Source organism: Mobula birostris, chromosome 13 (genome assembly GCF_030028105.1).
Source record: "Mobula birostris isolate sMobBir1 chromosome 13, sMobBir1.hap1, whole genome shotgun sequence".
In the NCBI taxonomy this organism is placed as follows: Eukaryota; Metazoa; Chordata; class Chondrichthyes; order Myliobatiformes; family Myliobatidae; genus Mobula; species Mobula birostris.
The window spans coordinates 34,526,432-34,554,004 of record NC_092382.1 but is presented as its reverse complement, the minus strand read 5'-3'; the positions used below and the strand labels follow the sequence as shown (position 1 = coordinate 34,554,004).

The window sequence follows — 27,573 nt, the reverse complement described above, 5'->3', positions numbered from 1 at the left end:
AGGGATCTCTGGCACACTGCTAGTGTCTTCCACAGAGAAGACGGATGCAAAGTACCTATCAAATTCATCTACCGTCTCTTCCCCATTCTACCTCATGAGCATCATTTTCCAGCGGTCCAATATAAACTCTCGACTCCTTTTCACATTTTTTCATAATGGTTTATATTATTGTCTAGTTTGCTCTCATATTTCATCTTTCCCCTTCATATAGTTTTTTTTTTAGTTGACTGCTGTTGGAATTTAAAAACTACCCAATTATCTAACTTCCTACTCACTTCTACTACCTTATGACCACTTTCCTTCGCTTTTATACAGTCCGTAACTTCCTTTGTCAGCCACAGTAGCCAAGCCCCGCTGTTTGAGAATTACTTCTATCCTGTACATTATGAACTATTCCCAGAAACATCAGCCATTCCTGCTCTGGCCTCATCCCCACCAGTATCCTTCTCTAATCCACCTGGGGAATCACCTCTCTCATGCCTCTGTAATTCCCTTTGTTCCATTGCGATATTACATTTGTGACCTATGCTTCTCCTTCACAAATTGCAGTAGGAATTCAATCACATTATGATCACTGTCTTTTAATGGTTCCTTTACATTGACCTCCCTAATGCGATCGAGGTTATTACACAACACCCAATCAGGGATAGCAGTTCCCCGTGTAGCCTCAACCATCAGCTGCTCTAAAAAGCCATTAGTAAGCATTCAATACATTCCCTCTCTTGCGATTGGACACAAATCTGACTTTCCCAATTCTTCTGCAGATTGAAGTCACCCACTACAATTGTGTCATTAAATTTATTACATTTTAAGAACATTAGAATTGAGAGATTAGAACTGTTGATACCAGTGACCCGCCACCTACCAAGGAATGGGTGCTTAGGAAGCTGATTAGAGTATTGGATAAGGAAGTTATGGGAACGAGATTTTCACTTTAGGAATACTCAATGGGATATCATGTGGGGAAATTCTCGTCAGGACAGACGCCAGTCGAGAGATTGCAGAAGGGAAGTAGCACAGCGCGGGAATGGGCATTTGCGCAATCAGGAAAAACTGCTGTCGAGGGCAATGGAGCGCTCAGACACACTGTTTCAGATGTGGTCACATGGGCTGTTCAGCTCTGAACTGCACAGCAGACAGATCGTGCAATTTAAATTCAAACAAAAATCAGCAGGCGGAGTTACAGAAATGTTAGAATATGCTGGAATTTTGCTTAATGTGGGGATTTCGTACTTTAATTTTCTTGAATATTGTTTACTTGTCATTGATAAATAACTTCCAACATTTCATTATTTTGAAAGGCTCAGTAACATATTTCCGCGATGTTATGGGATTGTTACTGAATATTTTGGCAACGACTTAACTCTTTAGAACAGGAGATTTTCTGGAATGCTTTAAAGTGTAAATGACTTGACTGTTTTAAATGTGTAAGGTGTGGCCACGTATGGGTTCACTTGGGAAACTGTATTTCCGTGAAAGATTGAGCAGCCTGTTTAAAGAGGTTGCATAACCCCTTCGAGCACATTGTGTTTCTTTGGAAAACATATAAAACTTTTTTTCACGGTGTGAATTAACTATTTGTTCTGAGTTTTGCAGTTACTGTTCTGAAGGAAGAGCAGTTGCAAGCATGGATTTTTGTGTTTTGCTTTGCTTGTGTTTTCAGTTTGTGCTTCTTTGTTTTCCATGGGATTAACTTTAGGAGAAGACATGTTCCACATTGGCTACGTGTAATCTTGGTTAAGATGGAAATTTGTGCATCTCCATTCATGATATGAAATGCCCACGTTTCAAATGGAAATGGACATTCAAGGAAATTGCTTATTTGAATTTCAATAAAACACTTTGGGAAGATACGGAAAATTTGGTGAACAATCCTAAAGGCTGTTTTTACTAATAAGCAGCGTTATTTTACTATATATGTTTTACTATACTGTATATAATATGATGCTCAAGTCTTTTGATTTATTGTTTTTGAGTTTAAGATTCCCTGAAAAAATAGATTTGAAGCAACCAGTGATTTGTTATGTAAAGTGCAAATGAAAGTTCAGTTTAAATATAGGACAGGTACAAACGACATTTCAGAATTTATCCAGCTACTGTTAGATGTTCAAATTAACGGCTTCTCATCAGTACAGATATGTGAGAGGAGAACTGGGCGCAGTATACAATTAGACGATGCAGATAGCCAGGAATGGTAAAGTATAACTTTCAACAAGGAACAGAATGAAGATATGTAAATAAAGGAGCCCTCCGACGTACCATACCAGTGGAGCGCCCTTCGACTAATTCGCAGATAGATTATGGTTAAGGTTTGCCATCGACCCCAGGAGGGTACAAATATATCCTTATCACGGTAGATACTTTCACCTAGTGGGTGGAAGCTTTCAGGGCTAAGATAAACATTGCCCAGACCACTGCAATTATCTTATTGGAAAGGGTTATCGCTTGCTAAAGATTACCTAGGCGTATAGAGTCGGTTTAAGAAACGTATTTAACAGGGAAGACAATGTAAGAGGTTTTGGCCTTTTTCGGGATCAAGTGGAATTTCATACAACCTATAGAGCACAGTCAGATGGAATCATGGAAAAGATGAACCGAACGTTAAGTCAAATGATGGCCGAAATGGTCCAATAATATATGGAACAGGAGGACATCTCGGTTTCCCTTATGTACTGATGATAAAAAGGAATACAATGGCATATAAACAGTTTATAAACTCATGACCCAAGCAACATGAGACGCTGAGAGGTGATACGTCAGAATTTGGTTAGATTTGTCAGAACGGGAAATCGATGGGATTGTGTCTGAAAAGTGGTACAACAATTTTTAGAGGCAGTGGAATAGGCAAATTATGTGGCAGCCCATCAACCAGGAAAGAGGAGGCAAGAGAGTAAAGGTTGCTTTGACTCAAAGGTTGGTTACAGAAAATTACACCCCGGGACAAAGAGTGATGATTAGAGTACACCAGCCCACCGCAATTTTGTAACCAAGGTTTGCAGAGCCCTATGAAATGATACACAGAGGAAATCCACCAGTACACATGAAACACAATTAAAAGTGGATGTACCACATTACCCGGTTGAAATTGTTAGGGGAGAAACAGGAAAGTTACCATCATTGGAACGTACAACTAATATACATGATGGTGCCAATCTCGGAGACTTCACAATTGATGTGCCTGGTCAATCTGATTTGGAAGATTTATGATTGGAGCAACTTTCCCAGTCGATTGCGACAGATTCGACCAAAGAAAAGGGTTTTCGTTCCCTCATTCTGAGAAACGGGAGTTTTGTGAAGAACATAAAGGAAAAAAGAACACGCTGCTTCCTGCCTCCCCTATCCTGAAATGAAAATGGGAGTGGGAAAAGCAGATGGATAACTTGAGCACAAAGATAATTGAGAATCTGGATTGGATGGACTAGAAAAGATAAAGAAATTATGGACACAAAGTGGTTTAGTATAGAATCTTAAAACTGTAACTAACATGATAGGTTATATGTAACACCTGGGAAAGATTTCCCAGCTAATGTAATGGTTTCTCTGTAGCGCACTGTTTGGGTTATGACGAGAGATAACGAGGCTCTGCAATGTGTGCTGGCCAATGAGGGGAGACGTTTTTCTTTCCTGTATGCCCGAGCGGAGATTTCGCGATTTTTTGTTCGGCAGAGGATGCCAGAACGGGGATGTGGTAGACGGTAGGTCGGAGTGGAATTCGAATGGGTTCGGGAGTCGACACCTGGAGGGAAAACGATGGAGAACGTACAGAGGGGAAAAACCGGGAGCTCCAACGTTGCTTATTACTCTGTTTCATGAGAATGGGCCTTTTTTCTTTTTTTGTTTCATTACTCACCAATTGTCAAATTAAAAATTATAAAGCTCAATCGATTAATTGTATCTGATGTATTGTTTGTTATTTCGTGGTATTGATTTGTAACAGGGGAACATATCACGCAGCACCCAAACAAGATTTCTTAAGTTTGGCCATGCTGGCGGCAATCTTGCTCTAGATAAAGCCACTAGACGAAAGTAGGTTACAACTGTGGGGGTATCGTTCGGCATTGATTTCTTGGGATGCTGTGTGACTGCCCTGGGCATTGAACTAGTTGGGTGGGTATTGGTAGTCCCGAGGAATTGTTAATTCGTCCCTTCCTGTTAAAATTGCGATTGTGGGCAGATGTTGGATAAAATGCGAGGGGGTGCGCAGCACTCGTTTCAATGCAGACCAGCACTGACGTAGCGGTCCGAATCACAAGCTGAGTTTCCCGTAGCGGAGGGCGGAGATTTCAAAGACAGGGTTCTATCGTTTCTGAGGAGTGAGGGGAAGGATTGGTCGGATTTGTAATGTATAATTAGTCCCTGTTCCACAGGAAAGAGTGAGAATTCTGAGGTAGTACCCGCATCTACCTCTCTGGCGAATAACTGGTAAAAATGAATATGGTACGCTCCTTAAAGGGGTAAAAAGAGTTTAAGACAGAGGCGAGGCAGACCTTTCAGTTGTTAGATGACTGGCAGTGCTCTGATGATGTAAAGCGACAGAGATTGGTTGAGAGTTTGAGTGAGTGAGCTGCTGACGTTGTGAGATCTGTCTTGTCCCGGTATCCGCTAGCAACCACGGCCGATTACATGAAAGCACCGGAAAATGCATTTGGCGAGACAGAAAGCCTAATGGAGATCTGGTGGGGTTTCAGAGCATGACTGAGGAGAAGAGGGAGTCGGGATTTCCTGCTGGGGAACTAGTAGGTCCTGACTGCAGACGTCATCGATAATGGTTGTCAGGAACACCACGAAGAGGGATTTCACCTTCAAGCACAGGACGCCCCTGGTGCATTTGTTCCAGGTGACAGTAAATTCACTAAGTACCATAGATAGTGTTTAAAATAGGACTGATTTATTGGTCTCTTATCCAGAATATTAAACTCCAGTCCATTTAAAGGTGAATAGGCTGCAGGAGAAACTCCTCCCGTGCCCAGTGACCAGGGTGCAGAACTGGGTGTGGTGAGCAGCAGCAATAATTGCAGAGTTCAGCGCCGACAGTCACTCTCGAAATTGTATTCAGCAATGGTGATGGATAAATATGCAGCATGCAGCTTATTGAAAATTTCTCCCAGTGTGACCCTGGTATTGTATTACAAAGTTCGATGACTGAGTCAATCCCTTCCCACAGTCTGAGCAGGGGAACAGCCTTTCCCCAGAGTGAACTCACTGAGGTTCCTTCAGATTACATGACTGAGTGAATCCATTCCCACAGTCTGAGGAGGTAAACGGACTGTCCCCATTGTGGACTTGCTGATGTACCTTAAGTTGAGATGACAAAGTGAATCCTTTCCCACAGTCTGAGCAGGTTAATGGCCACACCCTAGTGTGAACTGACTGGTGTGTTTGTAGCCCGGATGACTGAGTGAATCCTTTCCCACAAACTGAGCAGGTGAACGGCCTCTCTCCAGTGTGAACTCTCTGATGTACCTTCAGTTTAGATGACTGAATGAATCTCTTCCCACAGTCTGAGCAGGTGAACGGCCTCTCTCCAGTGTGAACTCTCTGATGATCCTTCAGATTAGATGACTTAGTGAATCCCTTCCCACAGTCTGAGCAGGTGAATGGCCTCTCTCCAGTGTGAACTGACTGGTGTGTCAGTAGGTAAGATGACAGAATGAATCCCTTCCCACACACTAAGCAGGTGAATGGCCTTTCCCCAGTGTGAACTCGCTGATGTACCTTCAGTTGGGATGAGCAAGTGAATCCCTTCCCACAGTCTGAGCAGGTGAACAGCCTCTCTCCAGTGTGAACTCGCTGATGTACCTTCAGTTGAGATGACTGAGTGAATCCCTTCCCGCAGTCTGAGCAGGTGAACGGCCTCTCTCCAGTGTGAACTCGCTGATGTACCTTCAGTTGAGATGACCCAGTGAATCCTTTCCCACAGTCTGAGCAGGTGAATGGCCTCTCCCCAGTGTGAACTCGCTGGTGTACCTTAAGTCGAGATGACTGAGTGAATCCTTTCCCGCAGTCTGAGCAGGTGAATGGCCTCTCTCCAGTGTGAACTCGCCGATGTACCTTCAGTTCAGATGACGATCTGAATCCCTTCCCACAGTCTGCGCAGGTGAATGGCCACTCCCCAGTGTGAACTGACTTGTGTACCAGTAGGTCGGATGACCGAGTGAATCCCCTCCCGCAGTCTGAGCAAGTGAACAGCCTCTCTCCAGTGTGAACTTGCTGATGTACCTTCAGTTGAGATGACCAAGTGAATCCCTTCCCACAGTCTGAGCATGTGAATGGTCGCTCCCTGGTGTGAACTCGCGGGTGAGCCATTAGGTCAGATGACTGAGCGAATTCTTCCCCAGAAATTCAGCAGATGAACAGCCTCTGCCCAGTGTGATCTGACTGGTGTGTCGACAGGTGGGAAGACCGACTGAATCCCTTCTCACACACAGAAGAGGTGAATGGCCTTGTCCCAGTGCAAACTTGCTTATGTACCTTCAGTTGAAATGACTGACTGAATTGATTCCCACTGTCTGAGCAAGATGAACGGGTTCCCCCCCGTGTAAAATGACGAGCATGTCAGTCGGTCAGATGATTGAGTGAATCCCTCCCCACATCTGAGCAGGAAGGATGATTGAGTGAATCCCTTGCTCCACTTCATAAATATCTGGACAGAGACAGCAAAACTGGCGTGTTGGGTTCAAGATTCCCATAGACAAATTCCTTGTCGTGTTTAATCTGTAAAAAGATTTACAAAATCCATCAGTGGGTGAAGGACAACATTTCAGATGAGATCACTTGAGTTGTCAAGGTGTGATCTGATATCACACTGTTACAGTGAAGTTCAACCCAAGTTGGAGACAGAAATCATCTTCTAACTGCGCACAGTGCTGGTATCTGGAATGACCATCAAATTCTCTGATGGTCTTCCTATCTCTATAAGAATGGGGCATTTCTGTCATCTCCAATCTGTGACCTGGCTCAGTTTGACTCTCTCCATTGGTATTATTCCCTGTTCTCAGTGAGCTTCATGGGTGTCTGGCCCCACAGTAATTGAAACACTCTCACACAAATAGCTGGCAGTGCATTCCACACACCCACCACTCTCTGTGTAAAAAAACTTACCACTGACATCCCCTTGGTATCTATTTCCAAGCAGCTTACAACTATGCCCCCTCGTGTTAGCCATTTCAGCCCTGGGGAAAAACCTCTAGCTATCCACACGATCAATGCCCCTTATCATCTTATACACCTGAAAAAGGCTCTAAACATAAACAAGGAAATTATACATTGCTTTGAGGATTTGTTAGAAGTATACAAAATTATGAGGGTATAGATAGGGTAAATGCAAGCAGGCTTTTTCCACTGAGGTTGGGTGGGATGACAACCAGAGGTCATGGGTAAGTGGGAAAGGTGAAAATTTAACGGGAACATGTGGAAAAGCTCTTTATTGAAATGGTCGTGAGAGTGTGGAATGAGATGCCAGCACAAGTGGTGAATATGAGCTCGGTTTCACCATTTAAAAGAAGTTTGATAGGTACCTGGATGGTGGGGGTATGGAGGGTGATGGTCCCGGTGCAGGTAGTTGCATTAGACAGCTTAAATGTTTTTTCGGCATTGACTAACAGTCTTAGGCATTTAGAGGAACAAAATATCCAGGGCATCAATATCTCTTGAAAACCAAGGTTCCCTGCGCCAGTTACCTTTCAACTTTTAATTTGGCAGGCCCATACAAATGCTACACCCTCAAAATTTCACTTCTGAAGTCCTCCCAAATACCAAGTATTCCTTGGCCAAAAAACAGCCTATCCCAAACCACACTTGTCAGATCCTTTGATACCATCCAATTTAGAATCTCAACCTGTGATCCAGACCTCTCTTTTTCCATATTTGCTTTGAATCTCATGGCATTATGATCAATAATTTCTGTCACCAGCCCTGGATCATTTCCTAACAGCTTATTGCACATTTCTACATCGAGAATTCTACAAACTGATTAAGGGCACATTTGACAAACTCAAAACCATCTAGTCCTTTTACAGTATGGGAGTCCCAGTCAAAATATAGAAAGTTAAAATAACTTACTGAATCAACCTTTGTTTCTTGGCATGGTCTGCGAACTCTCTACAAATTTGTTCCTTTCAATCCCTCAGACTGTTGGGTGCAACCAAATCCCAATGATGGCTACAATATCATAATTCCCTATCCTGAGCTCATCTGGCTTTCCTATGATGCTTCTTGCATTATGATATATTCAGCTCAGCACATTCATCGCACCATGCTCAGCCATTTGATTGCTGACCCTGTCTGAGGTCTGAACAACATCTGACTGGTGTCAAGAAAACAACCTCTCCCTCATTGTCACAAAAACAAAGGAGCTGATTGTGGACGACAGGAGGACTAGAGACAGGGTAACTCTTACTGACATCAATGGATCTGGGGTTGAGAGGGTGAACAGCTTTAAATTCCTCGGCATAAACATCACCGAGGATCTCACATGGCTGTGTTTTGAAAAGAGCACAGCAACACCTCTTTCACATCAGATGGTTGAAGAAGTCTGGGATTGGGCCCCAAATCCTGAGAACCTTCTAAGGGGATACAGTTGAGAGCATCCTGACTGGCTGCATCACTGCCTGGTATGGGAACTGGACTTCCCTTAATCGTAGGACCCTGCAGAGAGTGGTGCGGACAGCCCAGCGAATCTGTAAATGTGAACTTCCCACTATTCAGAACTTTTACAGAGACAGGGGTGTAAAAAGGGCCCGAAGGATATTGGGGACCCAATTCACCACAACCACAAACTGTTCCTGCTGCTACCATCCAGGAAACAGTACCACAGCAAAAGGACCAACAAGCTCCGGGACATCATCTTCCACCAGGCCATCAGTCTGATTAATTCATGCTGATACAATTGCATTTCTATGTTATATTGAATGTCCTATGAAAAAACTATTTATTATAAATGACTCTAAATTACACATTTAGATGGAGACATAACGTAAAGATTTCTACTCATCATGTATATGAAGGATGTATGTAATAAAGTCAATTGAATTCACCCTCTCCACTATCTGTTCTGTCATTCTGGCTCCCATTCCTCCTACAACTATTTTAACCACATCACCCCTCCTCCCCCCCACTAACACTAGCAAGGCTAACCACTAGGGTATTAGTCCCCTCTCGTTCTGTTCCCCTAACTAACGAATCCGCTGTCCTCTCTTTGAATTTTTTCTGCCAGGTAATCTCCCCAAAAGCTTCAAAAGTGGTCTACCTGTTGTTGTGTGGGATAGCAACAAGAGTACTCTGCAATGGCTATTTAACCTCATTCCGCTTCCTGACTCTCACCCAGTTTCCTGTGTCCTGCACCTTGGGTGCAACTCACCTCTCTTCATGTCATATTTATCACCCCCTCCAACTCCTGGATGATCTGGAATTCATTCATTTCAAGTTCCAACTCTTTAAAGTACAGGGTTACAAGCTGCAGCTGGATGAACTTCTTGTAGGTGAGGGCATCAGGGACACTGGAGGTTTCCCCACCTTCCCACCAATGTCCCCTCTAATTTTTTAATGACCAGCGTATACATAAACCTTGTACTGTGCATTTTTTTACCCAGTGACAACATGTGCACAGTGAATTTTATATAGAGAGGTATTCATTTTAACAGCTGGCAAATCACTGTCGATAGGAACTTTGATCTCCTCTGGGTTCGATCGAGTTCATCTGCACTCTCACACAAACTATGTAGCAGGCCTGTAACCGGTGATGAAGTATTTTCTCACCAGAGCTTTTGCACATTGTCCATCTGTGGTTTGCTTGCTAAATTACACTTTAAAAAGTCAGATTTCCAAATATCATTCCACTTCTTCCCACTTGTGAATTCTCCAGCAACTTTTGTATCACCACAATACACACAGGTAACACTAGTTTCTGTATTGGACATAAATATTTTCCCTGAATCCTCCTGAGGAATTGAGGATATATTAAAAAATCATTTCGAACCTATGTAACCTCTGGCTAAAAGAATAATTGGGACTGAACAGGAATGTTGAACTGAAGTAAACTCTGTCATCAGCAGTTAGCTATGACAGGCTCATTACCAGTTCTCTGCAGCTTGCAGAGAGACAGACTGAGAGCTGATAACATTATACATTGTACCTTCGTTAGTTGATAACATTATACATTGTACCCTCGTTTGAGTAAAGGGAGGAGGACTCACTGATAAGGACAGGAATGAACATCTGTCTGTAATTAAGTCAGGGCCTTACAAAGGGAACAACGGATAAGGACTGGATGGTACATCCTTCTGTAACTAAAACCTTATGAGCTCTCTTATCTAATTAATTAAGTTTTGCACCAACAGACATGGTGGCTGTACCAGTTCAAATAACATCTACCAACAGTAAGGTATGGGGCTTACTATGTATAAATATATGGCTGTAACCTGACTAACTCATTCCTCTTGTCAGTTGGTGGCAGTGCTTACCTGCCTTCCCTTTGACAACTGGGTCTCAAACTCCTGCAGCAGAATACACAATAAACTGTGGTGATGATAAGAAGCTGGTCTCTCAAGTTTTATTCAGATTTAACTTCAACATTCGGCGTCACAAACAGGATCCCAATATCGGGAGTGCCAAGCAGACTGTGGTGGGATATTACCTCATGAGAAAAAGCAGTAAATTTGATATGGAAAAAGAACTGTGGAAAGAAGTGGAAGTTGTTGAAAAGGGAATGGAAGGAAAAGGCAGATGTAAAGAGGAACAGTATATTATTAGCAAGTTGGAGGAATAATGCATGTGACAAACGGACAAAGGTATGTACTGCAGAAGGAATGCCAAAGGTTGGGAGAGGCTAAAACCGGAGTGTGAATGGTGGATGGGCGTTGAAAACGAGAGCAGGAAAAACAACGTAAGCAAACCAAGGCTGGCTTACATAGGAGGGAAGGGCAGGAACGTCAGTCTAAAGTTCTAACTGATAGGGAAACAAGGGATCCCGAACACATGTCTGGCATACCGACCCGTGCACCCGTGCTCCTGAACCCCAATTCTCCCAGTACTCAGATACGGTGGCGGCTCAGGTAAAACAGCGGCATCAGGGGAGGGGAGGTCCCTATACCCTGAGATCCAGAAAGGAAATACCGAGGATTATACTGAGACAGGGAGGGAAGAATCCAATAAAACCCCAGAGTTAATGGCTCCACAAAGACAATTGCCGACCCGAATGATGCCCAGTCCACGAGCAGGAGGAGGGACAGCCCTCAGTGATTCCTGTGTATGCACCCTGGAAGCCTAAAGAAATGATAATGATCATGAATCAGGCCCCACAGAGAAAAGAAAGACCAGCACAGTTTGCTCAGTATGTCCGCAGTACTATACAAGTGTTCAATGTGACCCCGCAAGATTTATTCAGTCTCTGCTGCATGATTCTCTCAGCTGATGAGGGGCGGAAATAGAAGGCAGAATTGAGATACCAAACCTATCAGGAGTTACAGGCGGGAAACCATAATGAGAATGAACAGACAGACCAGATAATTCAAGCATTGGAAAGGGCTCTCCACCAACCTGTAGATATCACTAAGGTACTTTAATAAAAACCTAAGCCTGGGGAATCGGGACCAAACTATTGGGAGCAATTTGTGGCCTGCTACAGCACTTTCGCAGGAGACCAAGCCTTTAATGATGGGAACATAATTGTACACACCTGGGAAAAGAGGGAATGGTTGGTAACCTGAAACCCGTACACACATCAGACAGCTTTTTGCCAAAAAAATTCTCTCACCTCAGTTTTAAAGGGAAACATCTTTACTCTGAGACTGTGCTGTCAGATTAATATCTAATGGAAACATCCTCTCCATGTCCACTGTATCCAGGCTTTTCAGCAGTCGGTAGGTTTACTTAACCATACATCCCCCCAGCACCCCCACCGTCCCTCTGAACTCCATTGAGCACAGGCCCAGAACCATCAAATGCTCCTCATACTGTGACGGGGGTCCTGAATTACCCCTATGAACTGTGCTTTTGAAAAGAGAGATAGAGGTGTATTCAACACCAGACACCTTGTTAAAAGAGAGAGAAAGAAGGAGAGAGAGAGACAAAGACTGCTTTGAGATGATGTTATGGTTTTTCAGCAGCATGTTTACACTTTTGCAGGGACACTCTCAGCTTCTGTATTCTTACAGAGAGAAGGGAGGAGCTACTTGATAGGCAGTTGGTATTCAGTGCGGTGAGATAAATAGAAGGTCAGATGATAGACCTACAGACACAATGGTTTTGGACACTGAATGAGCTTTGTTGTGCCCATAGAAAAGGTGGGTTTTGGAGAATCGATCAGCGGCTCTTGCAGTGTGAAAAGGGTGTGACCGGTGGGGAGCTACTTGTGTGTCCAACCCTCGCGTGGGTTGATAATTCCACCACATAAGAACGGCCCCCTTTGTTGTGGTCACAGTCAGTGACTTCAAAAGGATTTCAGAAGACAACGGGAAGATCAACAGCATCAGCTCACCTGAAGACTCAAATCTCTTCCTCTCTCTCTCTCCATCACTACTCAACTCAATACCACGAACTGAACTGAACTTTACTCATCATTGTAAGATGATCTATTTACCCCTAGACTTGAAGAAGCTTGGTTTTTATATATTCCTATATATATATATTCATTGCTAACCTGTTTGACATAGCTGCATTTATATTACTGTATTGTGTAGTTACTAATAAATAATATTAGTTAATAGCAATACTGGACTTCAAAGTGTTTTCCATTTCTGCTGGATCTTTAACCCATCACGGGGTACGTGACAATACATAAAGCCGATCATTCCTGAGATTATTCTTGTAAACCTTGTCAGCAACAACTGTACTGAACACATTTCCAGGAATAACAGACAAGTTGGTACCAGGGAAAAGTTGTGCTTTCTTTACTGTTCTATCATGTCAAAATGAGCCATTTCCATTCCCAGCTTAAAACAGGTTCATTTCAGGAAATATAAACCAGTGAGTTTCATAAAAAAACTGGAATTACCAGAAACACTCAGCAGGTAAGGAACAGCTGTGGGGAGAGGAACAAACTTAATGATTCAGGTTAATAACGTTTTATCAGAATGGCCTCACACATTTTCAGTTTTTAGTGCAGATCTCCTGCATCTTGGGTTTATGTTTTATTTCCACTGCCTGATAGACAGGTGACAGTGAGGGGCAATTTCCAAACACAGTTTGAACACTGGTCTATTTTATTTCTACTGATGCAAACACAGAGCAGCCACTACCTGTGAGGATGGAATGGGAACGCATCCTCTCCTCAGGTTACAAGCAACACATATAAAAGTTGCTGGTGAACGCAACAGGTCAGGCAGCATCTCTAGGAAGAGGTACAGTCGACGTTTCGGGCCGAGACCCTTGTCCTAACTGTACCTCTTTCTAGAGATGCTGCCTGACCTGCTGTGTTCACCAGCAACTTTTATGTGTGTTGCTTGAAATTCCAGCATCTGCAGATTTCCTCGAGTCTCTCCTCAGATCAGCAGTCATTGTTTCCAAAGGAACCCCAGAAACAAAGATCTGATCCCAGAACTCAGCGCCTCATAAACTCGGGCAGCTCGAAGCCCCGGTCCATTTTACTTGGATCAGAAACTGTGATACACCAGGACCCAGCCTCACAGAGTCAACAGCTGAATCTGCCACTCACACACCACCCCCACGGCTGGCACACCACGTGATCCTACGTCACAAAGCGGAGGGCGGGGCAGATCTGCGGTAAAACAGCCTCACGTGACCGGCTGACGGGACTCCCATTGCAATTCTGTGGAAACAGACAGCCTGGGCTCCTGGTTTGGATCGTTCAACGCAGATTAAGTAAAGTCGACACATTTCTGACGAGCCCAAATAACTGGGTACTAAATGAGTAACTGGCCCTCAGTTCGGGGATCACGGCCCACATCAGATCTCCTCGCTCGGGATCGGGCTCAATACTCACCGATGGGAAAGTGAAAACTTCGGCCCGCAAACAGCGATCCCGACCTTTCCCGATCCCGCTGCCGCAGATGAATCGGCTTCAGCACTGAGCGGAAAGGAAAACACCACCCATCTGGATGCAGTGAGCATGCGCGGCGTCAGTGTTACATCATCCGGAGGGCGGGGCCTCGGAAACATACGCGCAGATGCTGCCCATCCGCGGTCAAATGGAAGGGGGCAAATGGGATCACGTGACCGGTGGGGTTTCCCACCACAGGCAGAGACTCCAGTTGCCCGCCACTCTGCCTAAGAGGGTTGTACTTCGGTATTAGATACACGGAATACCAGTTTCTATTGAGTATATTGTTTATGGGAGCCGCTTTCTGTGTTAAAATAGCTGCTGAGTTTTCTATACACACAAAAAAAACTGAGGTGTGGACATGGAAGCGGTGCTTGCGGAAACTTTTAATGGTGCCCTGATTACCCATAAAGCCGGGAGTTGTAAATTTAGCCGTCGCTGAAGCACCGATCAAATGCGCAGGCGTCAGGATTGCGCTTTTCCCGAATATCACCCATGCGCGCAATACACAAAGGCCTCGGGAGGATCGGCAAGAGGTGAGAGAGAATCTCCGGGCGGGATTTTAACACCGACTTCGGGACAATTGTTGTGAGATCCAGATATCGTAGCCCGCAATCCCGGGACAGTCCTGCTCTCTTCCCTCTCTCTCAGCCCCACGCTCCGTACACGGGCCCCGGGGAGCTTCCGGCTGATGAGGGAGTGGGAACCGATGGATCTCTCAGACAGAGCTGAGCTCCAGCTGTCTAAATGCAAGGACTGGGAACTCGGAGAAAGGGAACAAAATATTTTACATCAGCTGTTGAGAAAATCACCTTTGTTCTACTTCCAATCACAAACAAGAGAAAATCTGCAGATGCTGAAAATCCAAACAACACACACAAATTGTTGGAGGAACTCAGCATTAGTACTCTTTTCCATAGATGCTGCCTGCCCTGCTGAGTTCATCCAGCATTTTGTGTGTTTTGCTTGTTCTACCTCCTCTTGTTCTGGACTTTTCCACCCGTAAGAACATGTTTTGACCCACTCTGTCTGGGTACATAATGATATCAAACAGCTTTGTACTGGGCAACAAGTAGCTTTCACATCACAAATGTGCCAGACTCCAATGGGACAGACTACTGCCTTCCCTTCATATTCATTGACATTGCCATCAATGAGTTTACCACTGTCAGTCACCTGGGGGAGGGTTCAGGGGAAATATTTATGTACAAAACAGAAACTGGTGTTACCTGTGTGTATTGTGGTGATGCAAAAGTTGCTGGAGAATTTGCAAGTGGGAAGAAATGGAGCGATATTTGAAAAAAAATGACTTTTTATAGCATCAGTTAGCAAGCAAATCACGTATGGACGGTGTTCAAATGCTCTGTTGAGAAAATTCTTCATTACCCACTGCAGGCCTGCTACATAGGTTGTGTGAGAGTGCAGATGAAGTCAATCAAACCCAGAGCAGATAAAAATGATTATTGACCATGATTTGCTAGCTGTTAAAATGAGAACCTCCATATATAACATTCAGTCTGCACATGTTGTGTCACCAGTTTAAGGAGTTGGAGCTGGGAATGAATGAATTCTGGATTCATCAGCAGTCGGAGGGGTGATTGATATGACATTGAACAGAGGTGAGTTACACCCAAGGTGTAGGACACATGAAACTGGGTGAGAGTCAGGAAGGGGAATGAGGTTAAATAGCCATCGCAGTGTACAGTACTCTTGTGGCCATCCCCCACAACAACAGGTAGACCATAGAAAGGGTGCAGAGGAAATTTACAAGGACTTTGTGTCGATTAGGGAGCATGGTTTATGAGAATAAGTTGAGTGATCTCGGCCTTTTATCCTTGGAGTGACGGAGGATGAGAGGTGACCTAATAGAGGTGTACGAGATAATGAGGGGCATTGATCATGTGGATAATCAGATGCTTTTTCCCAGTGCTGAAATGGCAAGCACGAGAGGGCATAGTTCTAAGGTGCTTGGAAGTGGGTATAGAGGAGACATCAGGGGTAAGTTTTTTTTTTATGCAGAGAGTGGTGAGTGCATGGGATGGGCTGCTGGCGGTGGTGGTGGAGGCAGAAACAATAGGGTCTTTTAAGAGACTCCTGGATGGCTACATGGAGCTTAGAAAAATAGAGGGCTATGGGTAAGCCCAGGTAGTCCTAAGCCAGGGTCATGATCGGCACAGCTTTGTGGGCAGAGGGGCCTGTATTGTGCTGTAGGTTTTCTGTGTTCTCTGTTCTACCACTTTAGAAACTGTTGGAGGAGGTGGGGTGGGTGGTTATCTGGCAGAGGAAAGTCAAAGGGGTGATGTGGGTTCAGTAGTTAGGGTACCAGAACTAGAAGGGGACTAATGTCGTAGTGGTAAGGCTTGCTGGTGCTAGTGTGGTGGAGACAGGCTGGGTTAAACTGAAGTTGTAGTGGGAATGGGAGCCAGAATGACAGAACAGATAGTGGAGAGGGTGAATTGAATTGAATTGACTTTATTACTTCCATCCTTCACATACATGAGGAGTAAAAATCTTTATGTCACATCTCCGTCTGAATGTGCAACATGCAATTTTTATTAAGTTATAATAGAACACGACAGTCACTATAACTTAGAAATGCAATTGTATCAGCATGAATTAAGCAGTCTGATGGCCTGGTGGAAGAAGCTGTCCCGGATCCTGTTGGTTCTGGCTTTAATGCTGCGGTACTGTTTCCTGAATGGTAGCAGCTGGAACAGTTTGTGGTTGGGGTGACTCGGGTCCCCAATGATCCTTCGGGCCCTTTTTACACTCCTGTCTTTGTAAATGTCCTGAGTCATGGGAAGTTCACAACTACAGATGTGCTGGGCTGTACACACCACTCTACAAAGTCTGTGATTAAGGGAAGTACAGTTCCCATGCCAGGCAGTGATGCAGCCAGTCAGGATGCTCTCAGTTGTGTCCCTGCAGAAAGTTCTTTGGATTGGGGGCTGCATTTCAAACTTCTTACAACCGTCTGAGGTGAAAGAGGCACTGTTGTACAGACCACATGAGATCCTCTGTGATGTGTCTGACGAGGAACTTAAAGCTGTTCACCCTCTCAACCCCAGATCCATTGGTGCAAATATGGGTTAACTTGTCTCCATTCTTCCTGTAGTCCACAATCAGCTCCTTTGTTTTTGTGACAATGAGAGAGAGGTTGTTTTCTTGACACCAGAGACCTCAGGGCATGGAATATGATATTGTAGCCATTACTGGGACTTGTTTGCACCCAGCAATCTGAGGAATTCAGAGAAATAAATTTGTGGAGAGATCACAGACTATGCCAAGAAAGAATGCTTCATATAGTGAGCGATTTTAAATTCCCAAAGATTACTGGGGCTCCCGTATATAAAAGGACTGGATGGGTAGAGTTTGTCAAATGTGCCCGAAGTCAGCATGTAGAATTCCCGACATAGAAGTGTGCAATAAACTATTAGAAAATAATCCAGGGCTAGTAACAGAAATTAGTGTATCGGAACACTTTGTATGTAGTGATCATAATGTCAGGAGATTCCAAGTTAATATAGAAAAAGTGAAGACTGAACCATGGGTTCAATTCTCAATTGGAGAAAGGTCAATTTTGATGGTATCAGAAAGGATCTGACAAGTGTGGTTTGGGACAGGCTGTTTTCTGACAAAGGAGTACTTGGTAAGTGGGAGGCCTTCAGAAGTGAAGTTTTGAGGGTGTAGAGTTTGTATGTGCCTGTCAAAGTAAAAGTTGAAAGTTAACTGGTGCAGGGAACCTTGGTTTTTAAGGGATATCGAGGCCCCGGATATTTTGTTCCTCTAAATGCCTCAGACTGTTGGGTGCGACCAAGATTCATTAATGACTACAATAATCATAATTTCATGCCGTGAGCTCATCTGACATTTTTTTTTTAGTTGTCGTCAGTTGCTTTCTAAAAGCTTCCTAATACTTTTTGTTCTTTTGTTTGCCGTCTCTTTGGTTATTATGTTGGCTTAGGCTTCTCTTTTCAGCCATGGTTGTGTCCTCCTGCCTTTACAATGCTTCCACTTCTTTGGGATGTATCAATCACTCAGCTCCCGAATTGCTCCCAGAAACTCCAGCCATTGCTGCTCTGTTGTCACGCCTACCAGTTTCCCCTTCCAGTCAAGTTTGGCCAGCTTCTCTGCCACAGAAACATGGAGAAGGTCAGTACAGAAACATGCCCACTCTGGACGATCAGAATGGTAATCTATGTGAGGAGACAAAATAGATGGGGGAGATTTAATTATTTTTTTTTTTTTTTTTTTTTTTTTTGCATCTCTATTTTTCAGGAGTTGGACACAGAGTCTATAGAAGTGAGGCAAAGCAGCATCAACTTCATGGACCCTGTACAGATTACAGAGGTGGGGGTGTTTGCTGTCTTAAGGCACATTAGCGTGGATAAATTCCCAGGGCCTGACAAGTTGTTCCCTGGGACTCTGCGGAAGACAAGTGCAGAAATCGTCAGGGCCCAAGCACAGTGTGATGTCAGATCACATCTTGGTGACTAAAGTGATCTCATCTGAAATGTTGCCTTCACCCACTGATGTATTTTGTAAATCTTTTCACAGGTTAAGAACGGCAAGGAATTTGTCTCCCAGAATCTCAGAGACAACACGCCAGTGTTGCCCTTCTTGTCCATTAAGAAGTGGATCGAGGGATTCACTCAATCATCCTTCCTGCTCACACTGTTGGAATGGATTCACTCAGTCATCTGAACTGAAAGTCCATCAGCAATTCCACACTGGGGCACGGCCACTCACTGTTCTGTATGTGGGAAGGGAATTAGTCAGTCATCCCACCTGCGGACACATCAATTAGTTCACACTGGGCAGAGGCTGGCCACCTGCTGAATTTGTGGGGAAGGATTCACTCGATCATCTGACCTAATGGCTCATCAGCGAATTCACACCAGGGAACGGCCATTCACCTGCTCGGACTGTGGGAAGGGATTCACTCGCTCATCAAACCTACTAGCTCACCAAACAGTTCACACTGGGGAGAGGCCGTTCACCTGCTCAGAATGTGGGAAGAGATTCGCTCGCTCATCCAACCTGCAGGCACACCAGGCAGTTCACACAGCGGAGAGGCCGTTTACCTGCTCAGACTGTGGGAAAGGATTTATTCTGTCATCTCAACTGAAGGTACATCAGCGAGTTCACACTGGGGAGAGGCCATTCACCTGCTCAGACTGTGGGAAGGGATTCATTCTGTCATCTCAACTGAAGGTGCATCGGCAAATTCACACTGCGGACAGACTGTTCACCTGCTCAGACTGTGGGAAGGGATTCACTCGGTCATGTCAACTGAAGGTACATCAGCGCATTCACACTGGGGAGAAGCCTTTCACCTGCTCAGAGTGTGGGAAAGGATTCACTCAGTCATCCCACCTACAAGCACACCAGTCAGTTCACACTGGGAAATGGCCGTACACCTGCTCAGACTGTGGGAAAGGATTCACTAGGTCATCTGGCATAAAGACACACCAATCAGTTCACACTGGAGTGTGGCCATTCACCTGCTCAGAATGTGGGAAGGGATTCTCTCAATCATCCAACCTTCTGGCTCACCAGTCAGTTCACACCAGGGAGAGGCCGTTCACCTGCTCAGACTGTGGGAAGGGATTCACTCAGTCATCCCACCTACAGGCACACCAGTCAGTTCACACTGGGAAATGGCCGTACACCTGCTCAGACTGTGGGAAAGGATTCACTAGGTCATCTGGCCTAAAGACACACCAATCAGTTCACACTGGAGTGTGGCCATTCACCTGCTCAGAATGTAGGAAGGGATTCTCTCAATCATCCAACCTTCTGGCTCACCAGTCAGTTCACACCAGGGAGAGGCCGTTTACCTGCTCAGACTGTGGGATGGGATTCACTTCATCATCTAACCTACTGAGACACCAGTCAGTTCACACTGGGGAGAGGCCGTTCACCTGCTCGGATTGTGGGAAGACATTCACTCAGTTATCCAGCCTACAGACACACCAGACAGCCCACACTGGAAAGAAGCCATTCACCTGCTCAGACTGTGGAAGAGGATTCACTCACTCATCCACCCTACGGAGACACCAGTCAGTTCACACAGGGGAGTGGCCATTCACCTGCTCAGACTGTGGGAAGGGATTCATTGGGAGATTTCAACTGAAGGTTCATCGAAGAGTTCACACTGGGGAGAGGCCATTCACCTGCTCAGACTGTGGGAAGGGATTCACACAGTTAGCTAGCCTACAAGCACATCAGTCAGTTCACTCTGGGGAGAAGCCATTTATCTGCTCGGATTGTGGGAAGAGATTCACTCAGTCATCTCAACTGAAGGTACATCAGCAAGTTCACACTGGGGAGAGGCTATTCACCTGCTCAGACTGTGGGAAGGGATTCACTTTGTCATCTCACCTGCTGACACATCAGTCAGTTCACACTGGGGAGAGGCTGTTCACCTGCTCAGATTGTGGGAAGAGATTCACTCAGTTATCCAGCCTGCAGACACACCTGGCATCCCACACAGGGAAATGGCTGTTCAACTGCCCAGACTGCGGGAAAGGATTCAACCACTCATCCACCCTCCAGAGACACCAGTCAGTCCACACTGTAGTATGGCCGTTCACATGCTCAGACTGTGGGAAGGGATTCACCCGGTCATTTCAACTGAAGGTACATCAGAGAGTTCACACTGGGGAGAGGCCATTCACCTGTTCGTTGTGTGGGAAGGGATTCACACAGTTAGCTAGCCTACAAGCACACCAGTCAGTTCACACTGGGGAGAAGCCATTTACCTGCTTAGACTGTGGGAAAGGATTCACTCAATCATGCCACCTGAAGCTACATCAGCGAGTTCACACTGGGGAGAGGCCATTCATCTGCTCAGTGTGTGGGAAGGGATTCACTCGGTCATCCGACCTATTGGCACACCAGGCAGTACACATTGGAAAGAGGCCATTCACCTGCTCAGACTGAAGGAAGGGTTTCACCCATCTATTTGGTCTAAGGGACACCAGTAAGTTCACACAGCGGAGATGCTGTTCACCTGCTGTGACTGTGGAAGGTGTTCAGTCATGTATGTAACTTTATGACACACTACTGTAGTCAGAAAAGTTTTAAGTTTATGAATTCTGCAATTATTGTTGCTGCTCACCACACCCAGTTCTGCACCCTGGTCACTGGGCATGGGAGAAGTTTCTTCTACTGCATATTCACCTTTAATGGGACTGGAGTTTAATATTCTGGATCTGTGACAAATAAATCAGTTCTGTTTTAAACTCTGTCTCCGGTACTTAGTGAAACAACACCATAAGATACCACGTAACGTGTGTTCTATTGCTGCTGATACTTTTACTGGGTTGTGTGTACGTGACACTGGGAAGAGTTCTCCAACTCTCAGTCAGGTGCTCCACGCTTCCTTGTCACTATCTTGTCTGCTCAGATGGTTGGGATGTCTCCCATGAAGGGTCATACTCATTCCACTGGTTAATGTTTTCTTCCATTGTGATGATTCCTTTTTCTGAGTTGGCCTCTCATTTAAGTTTTCTGGTCTGTATTTCTTATCACGATTGCATACACACACCTGGAGTTCTGAATCCTGTTCATTTTTGATGAAAGTATATACTTAGAAGTTTTATCTGACTGTTGTGTGATTTTTTTTTTTCGTGTGTGTTACTTCTCTTCCTCCTGTCCAAGGTAATGTTAATCTAAGTGGGTTTGAATGTAAATAGTCTATTCTAAACTTTTCTAAAGTTCTTATTTATCTTTGTAAATTTGACTGATTGAAATGGGACCAAGATATTTTTTTTATTTCAAAAAAAAGTCAATTGATGAAGATGTTTATTGCCTTTGTTGGATTTGTTAACTATTGAGCTCTGTTTGGCAGTTTTTTAAAAAAAAACTTTGAACTAAATTTTCTTAAAGGTTTTCTCTATTTTGCACTACTTTCTATTTTCTTTGCTTGTTGATATTCCAGATATGTGGGTGTCAAGAGTCCCAATGAAGGGTCTTGGCCCGAAATGTTGATTCCCATCCATAGATGCTGCCTGACATGCTGAGCTCCTCCAGCACTTTGTGTGTAGTTCTCTGGATTTCTAGCATCTGCAGGTCCTCTTGTTTCCCAGATACTTGCATGCTTCTTGAAAGAACAAGCTGGTTGTGGGGTTGTGTGTGGCTCTGTTGGTAAAATATTAAACAAAATCATTAGAAAGAAGTGGCATAGGGTTGGAAGGTGTAGAATCTGTGGGTAGATTTAAGGAGCAGCAAATGTTAAAAAAAAAAAAAAAAAAAAAAATCCTTGATGGGAATTGTATGGAGACCCCCAAACAGTAGTAAATATGTGGTCCACAAAATAAAATGGGAGATAGAAAATGCGTGCCAAAAGGGCAATGTTACAATAGTCATGGGGGATTGTCATGCAGGTGACTAGGAAAATTAGGATGGTGTTGGTCTCAAGAGGAGAAATTCGTAGAGATCCTACAAGATGCTTTTTTAGAGCAGCTCGTGATTGAGCCCACTTGGGAATCAGCTATTCTGGATTGGGTGTTGTAATGAACCGGATTTAATTAGGTCACTTAAGTTCAAAGAACCCTTAGGGGCAAGTGATCTTAATATGATCAAATTCACCCTGACATTAGAGAAGGAGAAGCTAAAGTCCGATGTGGAATAAAGAGAATTACAGAGGCATGAGAGCAGAATTGGTCAAAATTGATTTGAAAAGAACACGGGCAGGGATGAAAACAGAGCAGCAATGGCAGGAATTTCTGGAAGCAATTTGAAAGGCACAGGATATACAAATCACAAAGAGGAAGCAGTATTCTAAAGGTAAGGTGACAAAACCGTGGCTGATCAGAGAAACCAAAGACAACATAAAAACCAAAGAGAGAGCATGGAGCAAAAATTACTAGGAAGTTAGAGGATTAGGAAGCTTTTAAAAACCAACAGAATGCAACTAAAATAAATAAGTATGAAACGATGGGATACAGTGGTGAGCTAACCAGTAATATTAAAGAGAACGCCATTTTTTCTTCAGGTACATTTAGTGTACAAGAGAGGTGGAAGTGGATATCAAACCACTGGGAAATGATGCTGGAGAGTTAGTAATGGGGTGGGGGTGCAAGGTGATGGCAGATGAACTGAATAAGTATTGTACATCACTCTTATCTGTCGGAGACACTGGCAGGAATATGAAAGTCCCAGATGTCAGTGGTCAGAATGTGTAAAGTTACGTTACTCGGGAGAAGTTTCTTGGGAAACAGAGATGGTCTGAAGGTAAATAAATCACCTGGACCAGATGGTGAACACCCCAGAGATCTGAAAGAGGTGGCTGAAGGGATGTGGAGGCATTAGCAATCATCTTTCGAGATCTTACCCCCACCATCCGAAATGTCCTCTCCTCACCCACCCTCCCAACTCCAGTCCTGTCCCCGCTTGCAGGGCAACAGTCTGCCGGTGTTTGCCCCCCAATGTGGTGAATCGCCACCACCGTGGGCTCAGACATTTCCACAGATGAGCCCCTCCTGTCCCCACCGGGACAAACATCCTGTCCGCCCCCTCTCTCACCGTCTTCATCCTCTCCCTCCCCGGGGAACCGGCATCAAACCGACGGGCCGAGCGGTCTCCTCCTACCTGTCAGCGATACATCAGACTCCGGCCGCAGGAGACGCTTCACAAACGCCCCAACTTCCCTCGGAGGGAATTAGAAGTAAATCAAAAAATGGGACATTTACTTTGGGATTTGTTCCGCTCGAACAGTGAGTCCGCCGTCGGCGTGGCATACGATTTCATCAGGGGTAACGCCCTCTCGACTGGTCCGCCTCTGCTATTGGGTGCAAACACTGATCGACATTCCTGTCCACCAATGGGAATAGAGCAGCTCCTGAAGCGTTGGTTTTCAGCGGTGCAGGAGGGCGTGGTTACGCGATTAGCAGCTCAGCCATTAAACCGATAAAGCTCGAGCTCACCAGAGCGTGGGTGACGTAAGACACAGCGCACGTGAGGGCAGATCCCGGTGTGGGGAGCCCATGTGTGATGTTAGGCGCGTGGGTGCGCCTGTGTGACATCACCTCTGGGGGGATCGATCGTATTTAAAAGCACCTTAATGGACGTTTCTTATGATTTCAGTGGGACAACAACATTAATCTCGGGTTTCATCACTGAATCCAGTGTTGTGAGATGTAAACTCCCCTGTTATGTGTCCGGCTGTGCCGTGTTGTTGGTGGAGTGGGCAGCATGGTGTTTGTCTCGATTCGGGTCACAACACCAGAATTGCCAGCGGGGTCCACACACAGTGTATTAGTGACCAGAAAACCTCCCGTCCCTGCAGTCTTTGTCTCCTGGTAAACTCAACACCCTGACAATGTGGACCATAGACACCCCTTCCTCTCAGAGTCAGGGAATCATTCAGACAGTGATCAAAGAGAGGAATTATATTTAGCTCCTCCGCAGTTGTGCGGGGTAGGGTTGTTTTTTTTTGGGGGGGGTCAATATTAATTGTTGCGTTTTGTGCGGTGAGACGGATTTTTTTGAAGGTGAACCATTGGGATGCCGTTATTTTTTTCATGCTGGGGAAGCTTGATGTTTCTCTCTGAACGACTTTCATGTTCTTTGTTTCGTGGCTCTCTGGAGAAGAACAAAAACTCAGAGTTGTATATGGATACCTGCTTTGATAATAAGTTAACCTTTGAACTATCTGCTCCGAGCGGGACTTCCCGGTGTATAAACATTTTCACTCCGATTCCCATTCCGGTTGCGACGTGTCAACCCATCGCCTCCTCTTGTGCCAAGATGAGGCCACCCTCAGGGTCCAGGATCAGCACCTTATATTCATTCTGAGTACCCTCCAACCTGATGGCATGAATATCGATTTCTCCTTCCGGTGAACAAATCTCCCGCTCACCTCTCCCTCCCACTCCCTCTCTTCCTCTCTGACTTTTCACGTCCTGTCACCTGCTGATCACTTCTCTCTGGGTCCACTGCTCCCTCCCTTTCTCCTATTCTCCACTCTCCTCTCCTATTAGATCATATTTTCTTCTGCTCTTGAGCTTTCCCACCTACCTGGCTTCACCTATCACCTTCCAGCTCGGCATTTCCTCGCCCGCCCCGATTTTATTCAGATTTTTCCCCCATTCCATCTCCGTCCTGAAGGAGGGTTCAACTGGAAACGTCGGCTGTTCATAGATGCTGCCCAACCTGCTGAGTTCCGCCAGCATTTTATGTGTGTTGCTCTGTATTTCCAGCATCTGCAGACTTTGTCCTGTTTGTGATTTACCTCTCCGTCGTCCATCCCGCCTCCGGCCACCGGTGGCGCCGCATGGACCTCCGGCCACTGGCGGCGCTGCATAGACCTCCGGCTACTGGTGGCGCTGCATGGACCTCCGGTCACTGGTGGGATGAGCAGACCTCCGGCCACCGGTGGTGCTGCGGAGAACCTCCTGCTATACGCATGCGCAGTGCCGACAGCAGCTATAGCCGGTGTGTGCTGTTTGGGCGACGGTGAGTTGGATACCCTCAGGGTTGTGTAAATCTGGGTTAGGGCATTGGGAAATCAGCGCTAGCTCTGCCGGACGGCCGGAGCAGGGGTGCAGTGGCAATTTTTTGGTGCCGGAGCTGTACGAGGGGTGATTGATAAGTTCGTGGCCTAAGTTGGAAGGCCTAAAGTTATACAGCTCTCGTTACATCCACGTGTAGTTCAACTCTTTGAGTGATTATGCAGAAAGTTTGGAGTTAATAACTTTTGTGGTATTTCTATTTCAGATAATTGAAAAATGCTAGGTTTTCTAAAATTGACTCCTTCCACCTTAGGCCACGAACTTACCAATCACCACATGGCATTTCAGCAATGATCAGCTTTATGTCTGAGGAGCATTTGATGGTTCTGCACCTGTGCTCAATGGAGTTCAGAGGGACGGTGGGGGTGGTGGAGGGATGTATGGTTAAGCAAACCTACGAAATGCTGAAAAGCCTGGATACAGTGGACATGGAGAGGATGTTTCCATTAGATATTAATCTGACAGCAGAGTCTCAGAATAAAGATGCTTACCTTAAAAACTGAGATGAGAAAATTTTTCTGGCAAAAGTATGTCTGATCTGTGGAAGTTGTTGCCACAGAGGTTGGGTGAGGCTGTCATTTGGGTATATTTATGACAGATTAATATATTCATGATTGCTAATTAGCTTCAGGGTTACAGGAGGAAGGCAGGGTCTTCTCTCAGACCCAGTTACAATCATTCCAGGTCTGGTAATGTGCTTCCAGCAGCCCAGCCCTTTAAAACCACTCCCATTCTGTGGAAGTCGAATCCGGATAAAGTCACTCAGAGACCGTATAAGTACAAACTCTTTATTCCAAGCACCCGGGGCTTACTCAGTCCAGGACTGTTCCCGACCAATCCACCAACTGACTAACAATTCCGCTTATGCCACAGGTATATCCATCCAGATACCCCACACACAAGACAGGCTGGAGCCAAAGTTATTTACTACATGACAGCCCCTAAAGACAAATTACAAAATAGTCATAATGGCTTACACACACAGAACAGACTGAAGTTGTCCTATCTCTGCACATGAGTGCACAGGGAGATAAGCATCCTGAAATCCTAGCTAGCTACCCTCAAGGAGAAATATGGCTCAGCATGGCTCAGCACATCTGTTGATCATCAGCAGTTTCTTTCAGAAAAACAGGCTGCTATTGTTTAACGAAGTGCTAACCCTTTTACATACTTTATTACTCCCTCCTTTTCATCATTACATGATCAACAAAGCAGTATTTTTTTACAGAGAAAGCAACCGAGTACGGCATTGATTTATCAGAGGGTAAAAACAGCAGACATCAGTAATGAGAACAATTATATGTACAACTATTAGGCCATAATGCAATATCTCGTCCCACATATTACCGAACATACCTCCGAAGACCACCATTTCGACCCTTCAGTGAACCTGTGTAAATCCTGCCCTACTTTCTTGATGCTGTCAGTCTCCTTGGCAGTGTGCTCGGAGAGGGATGTAATGTTAGTAGACTCATCAGGGATATAGGTGCAGCATTCTGTGTAAATAATAGCACAGGTTCCCCCTTTCTCAGCCAGGATAAAATCTGAAGCCATACGATTCTGTGGGATTGTTTGCCGGATTGCAATCATTTCAGTGGATATTTCTGTTACTTGGGCCTGTGATTCTGTCAGGGCCCCTGCAGTATTGTGGCCAGCTCCTCAAGTGCTGTAGCCAAATTGATTATCTCTCGTGAATTCCTGGCTACTCCATAGGAGAGAAAAGCGATCATCCAAAATCGCTCAGTCTCAGTTATTCCTCTCCGCTGCTGGGCACCTGCAAGTATGGCCAGGATGCATGTTTCCCAGTACAGGAAGTTCTGTTTGAGAGATACCATCCCTCAGAACACTGACAGCCACAGTTATCTCTGACTGGACCACAGTTCCTCACCTCACTTCCCTGGGTGTTATTTGAGAAAGCTCAGGCTGAGAGTTCCTCACTCTGGTTCAGTGGGATTACTGTTGCGTAACCGGCAACAATGAATATTTACCGAGACAGGTTTTATAAAAACAACCAAACATTTATTAAACACGTATAAACGATAAGGAGGTAAAGACAAA

At 45.0% G+C, this 27,573-nt stretch overlaps 2 protein-coding genes across 3 annotated transcripts; one reads left to right on the top strand and one right to left on the bottom strand.

The window, feature by feature from the left end:
* Nucleotides 1-4,826: 4,826 nt before the first annotated feature.
* On the bottom strand, nucleotides 4,827-14,062 carry LOC140206714 (uncharacterized). Its single transcript, XM_072274884.1, has 2 exons — nucleotides 13,940-14,062; nucleotides 4,827-6,714 (listed from the first exon to the last, which is right to left on the bottom strand). The coding sequence occupies exon 2, from the start codon at nucleotides 6,304-6,306 to the stop codon at nucleotides 5,200-5,202; it is 1,107 nt and encodes a 368-aa protein (XP_072130985.1). The 5' UTR covers nucleotides 6,307-6,714; nucleotides 13,940-14,062; the 3' UTR covers nucleotides 4,827-5,199.
* Nucleotides 13,774-21,582, top strand: LOC140206710 (uncharacterized). 2 transcript variants are annotated; one of them, XM_072274878.1, is made up of 2 exons: nucleotides 13,774-14,532; nucleotides 18,554-21,582. In XM_072274878.1, the coding sequence occupies exon 2, from the start codon at nucleotides 18,872-18,874 to the stop codon at nucleotides 20,939-20,941; it is 2,070 nt and encodes a 689-aa protein (XP_072130979.1). In that variant the 5' UTR covers nucleotides 13,774-14,532; nucleotides 18,554-18,871; the 3' UTR covers nucleotides 20,942-21,582. The 2 variants fall into 2 exon arrangements, with proteins under 2 accessions (XP_072130979.1, XP_072130981.1); XM_072274880.1 differs by lacking the exon at nucleotides 13,774-14,532 and adding an exon at nucleotides 14,587-15,615.
* Nucleotides 21,583-27,573: the final 5,991 nt, after the last annotated feature.

Bases quoted from the DNA above. Each gene is read 5' to 3' on its own strand.
- LOC140206714 (XM_072274884.1), bottom strand. From the start codon at position 6,306: ATGGCTCACCCGCGAGTTCACACCAGGGAGCGACCATTCACATGCTCA.
- LOC140206710 (XM_072274878.1), top strand. From the start codon at position 18,872: ATGGCTCATCAGCGAATTCACACCAGGGAACGGCCATTCACCTGCTCG.